The sequence below is a fragment of the Anoplolepis gracilipes genome, chromosome 4 (assembly GCF_047496725.1).
Source record: "Anoplolepis gracilipes chromosome 4, ASM4749672v1, whole genome shotgun sequence".
Taxonomy (NCBI): Eukaryota; Metazoa; Arthropoda; class Insecta; order Hymenoptera; family Formicidae; genus Anoplolepis; species Anoplolepis gracilipes.
The window spans coordinates 2,955,795-2,961,794 of record NC_132973.1 but is presented as its reverse complement, the minus strand read 5'-3'; the positions used below and the strand labels follow the sequence as shown (position 1 = coordinate 2,961,794).

The 6,000-nt window shown below is 33.9% G+C and overlaps 1 protein-coding gene across 1 annotated transcript in view; it reads right to left on the bottom strand.

Annotated features, from left to right (window-relative positions):
• Positions 1–334: 334 nt before the first annotated feature.
• LOC140665243 (furin-like) overlaps positions 335–6,000 on the bottom strand; it is a 273,773-nt gene continuing 268,107 nt past the window's right edge. Inside the window, exon 4 of the mRNA XM_072891109.1 lies at positions 335–355. Coding sequence (XP_072747210.1) covers positions 350–355 — 6 coding nt within the window. The 3' untranslated portion in view covers positions 335–349. The remainder of the gene's footprint in view (positions 356–6,000) is intronic.

The following is a 6,000-nucleotide window of genomic DNA, read 5'->3' as shown; positions in this document are numbered from 1 at the left end:
AATCACAATATTTGTGATTAAATCATATTACTTATGATCAAATGAAAAGTTGCTTTTAGAAAAATCAATATAAAGTATTGTAACAAACAATTATAAAGCCCCGTAGAGTTATCAGATTGTTTAATAAGCATACTTAACATTCGAATGTTTTGTAATTCAACGAATGAAAATGTATTGCAATACGGTAGACCATTTTATGTGATAAATACGTAACATTTCAATGTATACCATTACATAAAATTTACATAATGAAAAAATACTCACGCGCAGCGTGAGCATACCAACGCTCGACCTTTGTCGACGGCTGCGACCGCACAACACGGGTATAAGCTTACTGAGAAATAATCTGTCATACCTAAAACAAAATAAATGAATATGAATAGGTATATGCGATTTATTATTTGGGTCAAAGTTAATTGGAAAAAAAATTATATTAATTTCGAAATTTTTTTGTCGAATATATTTTTAATAACGCGCTTTGCTAACGTCGCATCGGGGTTTTGCTTAACTTAGAATCTGCTAAATTTACTTAATACGTAAATTTACTTAATAGCGCTTATCACCGTCGTCATGCTTACGTTCTATTACGGGCAACGTGCTTTTGATCTTGATTTATCAGCATTTCCAGCGAACGTTCATAGATGGTCAGAGTTTTCGTTTTTTTGATTTATGCTTTGAGAGCGCTTTGAAAAAACTGTCTATTAAGTTTTTATAAAAGATAAAAGAAAATAAAACTTCTTTTAAAAAACTACCAATCGATAATTAAATCTGTGCATAAAAATATATACGCACTATGTGTGAGGTAATGTTTGTTATATTATTGTATGTAAACTTGTATTTATTTCGTGTGTAAAATATTATAATTCTGTTCAAATTAAGTCTCTTTTAAAAATATCAAGCATACAACATGACAACTCTATTCTTTTTCAAGAATCTTAAAATCATCTATTCTCTCTGAAAAAAAAAAAAAAAAAAAAAAAAAAAAAAATAAATAAATTCTTATAGTAGTATCAAATTGTATTCACATTTAATAGTAACGTCTGGTTTACATGTACACTGTTTAATATTAAACGAGTCTAAAGTTAATGAGATATCGTGCCGTTTTCATTCGATATTAACTAGCGCTAAATATGCAACAAGAAAAATGTTTGACGTAGAAGGGACGGACGGACAGCGAAATAGAGAGGCAGAATAATAACAATAAAGTTCGCATTTCGTACGCATCATCAACCATATTAGAATAACAAATTTGCAGAATACTACAGATATGTATAAGGGATGATGTATAAGCTCACGTATATATGTATAAAGTTCTACTAGGTACACATTATAGAGGCTATACGGCTCGACAGCGAGGGATAAGTCGTTGACAGGAGGATAATATAGGCACGGATTTAAAGGAGTTGTACGTTCTCGGAGGGCATATGGATAGGGATTACTTAGGAATTCTACATAGAAGTCAGCGGTGCTGACTTTATCTTAATGCGTCGATATATAAAAAAAATATTAGTTCAATACTTGCACGATTTCAACGAGCAGTAACAGATTGTGATTGATCAGTGGAATCATATAGCTTTGTGAAGGAAACTAAAGTTAAAATGAAATATTTGATTTAACTAGATTATAAAATATCCTTGTTAAAATAATGCAATTCATTATCCTGAATTGTTATCCCGAACCCTCTGCTGTCTCGGATTTCAAGAAATTCCAGATATACTGATCCAGAACTTATTAATGTCTCTTCTTTCCCTAGTTAGTTTGAACGCGCGTGACGCGTGATATTTGAAGAACGGGCATATCCGATGTAAAGCCGCTTTCTGCCGGAAGAAGCGCATCCTTTCTCTCAAAGAATCCTTTCCGTGCGCGCTCAAATCCCTGAACGGAAGATTCCTGTCTTTTCGAGAGATCAAGGGTGTCGTCTATCGAGCGTGCGAACGCCATCGGAGGTACTTTGGCGCGTATTATTACACGCGCGATGCGACGCAACGTTTGCAGCGTAAAGAGCCCCGTCAACGGAACACAAACCGAGCTCCTTTACATCCCCCTTTAAGGGGTCTCGGCGGAATATACGCGAATTAGCACGTCGTTAATGGCGCCGCGATTAACGCCAGATATACGCGACCCACGCGTACAACCGCTGATCGAATATTAACGAGCTCTATTATCGCACGAAACTTGGCCACGAGAGTCGATGTTAAACCGTCGCGTCGCGTCGGTCACGCACAGGGCTATTAACTGAACTGAAAACAATTAACACTAATCCGTGGACGTCCCTCTTTCTCCCTTTTCATCTCTTTGCTAATACAATGCTTCTCAAACGCGAATTGAAAACAATTTCGGTCAATTCCGATCTCGATGCTGCTTACACAAAATGACCTTCATGCTCTCATTTCTGATAACGTGAAGCACATCATCAAAAGTTTAATTTAATTTAAATTAAACGAAATTTCAATTTCCGGATTTTAATATAATCTGACCGCAACCACATTCGTATCAATTTTATAAAATATGTATTTTTTTAAATCTTATGTGATTATATATATATATATATATATATATATATATGATAAAAATTATGGTAAAATTAAAATTTTCTATTACAAATTATTTATATTACAAATATATTTCATATTTTATATTTTTTATATTTTGTATATATTAATATTTAGTAGTAATCTTTTTGGATATTTAAAGATATTTTATATTTCATGCATTTCATTATTAATATATTGTTTTATTATTATATTCATAATATAATGTAATACTATATTTACAAGTATGTTACATTTATATATGTAATACTAACCAGAAATTGCATGAATGTCTTTATCAAGATACAGAACACAAACAAACATTATTCATGCAAACAAATAATGCAAAACGTATTACACGATTGCACAAAATCAATTAAAATGTCGAACTATTCACTTCTCTTCAAATAATATACAACTTTACAAGCGGTGTAAATGTCATTAAAATTTCATTCACCGTTGTAAATGTATTTATATTAAATACATGTTTATCAATTATTGATTCTCAGATTAATTACATACTAGACTAAATAAATCTATTGTCATCGTTGTATTATAGATTTGTTGATAAAAAATCGTGACATTGTATAACCGTGACTCAATTTAATAGAGCATCATTTTTACTAAAATAAATTGAATTGCCGATGTGCCAAGAATCAAGAGACTTTCTAAGATAGTATGTACTTTAAGAGATTGGAAATGTTGTAAGCTGTTACGAGATAAATCGATAGACAAAAAACCAGATATATCTATAGATATATCTATTAAGACAAATATATATATATATATATATATATATATATATATATATATGTGTGTATATGTATATAAAATATTTGAGAGAATAAAAGTTTTCAATAAATGACAGATATCGAATTTAAGCTCTCCGTTAAATGAAAATACTATTCTCATCGTATATTCAACTGTCAGATATAAATAAAATTAAGGTTTATATTTCTGAGAGCTGTTAGCTTCATTTAAATTAGTATCAAATTATCTCCGCGCACCATCGCTTTTAATGTGTGCGCGTGATAACTATATAATAATTTAAAATCCACTATATATAATATCCTCTCTCAATTTCAAAAAGCTAGGTATAAATAACGTGAAAATAGAATAATGTAGATGTTACGTTATGCACGCACGATAATAATAAAATATAATGCGATGTCATAAAGAAAAGAATATAACATCACCATATCCGATTTTTTTTTCGAAATAAACAAATGGATAAATATAGTCTAACTATTGTTCATTGATGCCAGATCTTGATCTGCGCGGCAAGAAAGAGGTTGAACGGGGAATTTGTGATAACAGGCGCCGCGCTCATTTCCAGCAGCGCATTTCGACAACGCCACGTGCAGTCGCGCGTAGTTTAACGCGGACGGGTCATCGTCTCTCCGGCCGAGATACCCCGGCTCGCCGAGCCGCGACTTGACACGAGGGGGTACGGTAGTCCGGCGCACCCCTCCCCCCACCCCAATGACTGTGATATCGCGCACATTAATATCGGCCGTGCAACCAGCCGTGTAACGGCATTTCCCGATCAACGATCCGGAAGAGTCTTACCACCCCCGTTCGTCCGTCCGCTTTTGTCATTCCGCCCCGTCGTTCCGGAATTCCGACAACGGCTTCGCTGCTAGATAGACAGACAGATAGATATCCGCGGTCGGATACGGGATCCACATGCGGAAAAAGAAAGAGAGAGAGAGAGAGAAAAGGAACACGACTCGAACGGGTGCTGAAAATAGTGCCCCGCCGTTCTCGAGTATCTCGGAGTCGATATGCGAGACACGGAAGTTCTCTTGGAGCGTAAAGAAGGGAAGGAGAAAGCGAACTTTTGTACTGGTTTCTCACTAACGTATCGTCCGATCGTTTTCGCAGAAAGTCATTCCGGAAGTATTTCGATTATCTCTCTATCAGCTCGCGATGTGGACCGCACTGAGAGTGTGTCCTTATTCCGGTCCGACGGCTTCATTCGAGGATTTGTCGCAGCTGACGAGTCGTTGGCGCTCGTTGCCGAATCATCAATGAGAGACAACGATGCAGAGAGATCGAAACTCTCGGATAATCTGATAAAGTTTCAATTTCCAATACGAGAGATGTGGAAAAATGTATTTCATGCTGATTTACGTTAAAACGTTTCAAATATTACGACCAGTAAAAATGATTACAAAATATAATGTAATATTTGCTTATATGATCATTATGTTAATGTAATTTATCGACAATATGCAATTAATTACATACAAAGAATTATAACATGGAGACAAATAAAACAATAATGACCAGTTGGAATACATATTTGTCAAAAGTTGTATTTATTTTAGAGCGATATTAAATAATTGTATTGTATTATATATTGCATACAATTTCATAATTTAGACTTTTACATTTAAACAAAATTTGCGTCATCTATAATATTCGATATATTAAATTCAATTTCTTCTTACATCATTTTTGCAAAACGTAACAAATCTTTTTATATAGCTATTGTCATTATAAATAAATCTGCTGTATTTTGTAAGGTAAAAGGAGCTATTTAGAGCTGTACTTTAAAACCAAGTTTAAATTTACTATTTAATTACAAGCTCTTTTAAATCCCATTAATAATTTATTGAAGTAAAATTGAAGTTGTTTATTAATGATAATGGGTTAATAACTTAATAAACTCTTGTTTAATATTAAGATCTACTTTAAATTCTAATTACAAAATAAAATTTTTTTACTTGGCCGAAAGTAAAAAAATTATCTCAACCCCCATAGTATCAAAATTTGAATTTTGCCAAATGATTAATTTTAATTCCGCAAAAATGTGCCATTCGTAAATTATCGCAATCAATTCCCGCGCATTGTTGCCGATAAACATTCGATTCACGTTCCGTCGAGGCTCGTCCTCGTTGCTCATCGGCGTTGCGATGTTATTGTTTCCGATATCCAATCGGCACGGCCGGCGAATGTATTAACGTTGCAACAAATCAGATTCCGCGCAGGCGACGACTCGTTATCCAATCCGAATGAATTGCCACAAAAAGGATATCACGTTTCGGTCCTCGTGTATTTCGATGTACATAGCCGATAAAAAGAATTACGCCTGATCCCATCAGAGAGGACAGCGCAAATTCAGCTTTTATTGAATATATCGCCGGAACGTATCTTGCACTTTCTCACGACGTGTTCACGATTATTATTTCAATTTTTGTAAAAGATCGTGTGCGGTTTTTCTCATACGAGTATATGGCACTGATATTTTGAAATTGATTCCCAATTTATTTCCGAACTTATTATTTCGAAATAATTCTCGAAAAGTCTTTGATCATAACATATATGGAAAATTTCATTTATAATTATCGCACAATTAATTTAAACACACATAATATAATTAATTCGCATTACAACTCGTATTGTGCTGACGATGAAATTTCTGCTTTAGTACAAAATATGAGCGTCGAAAGTGCCTCTCGTAATT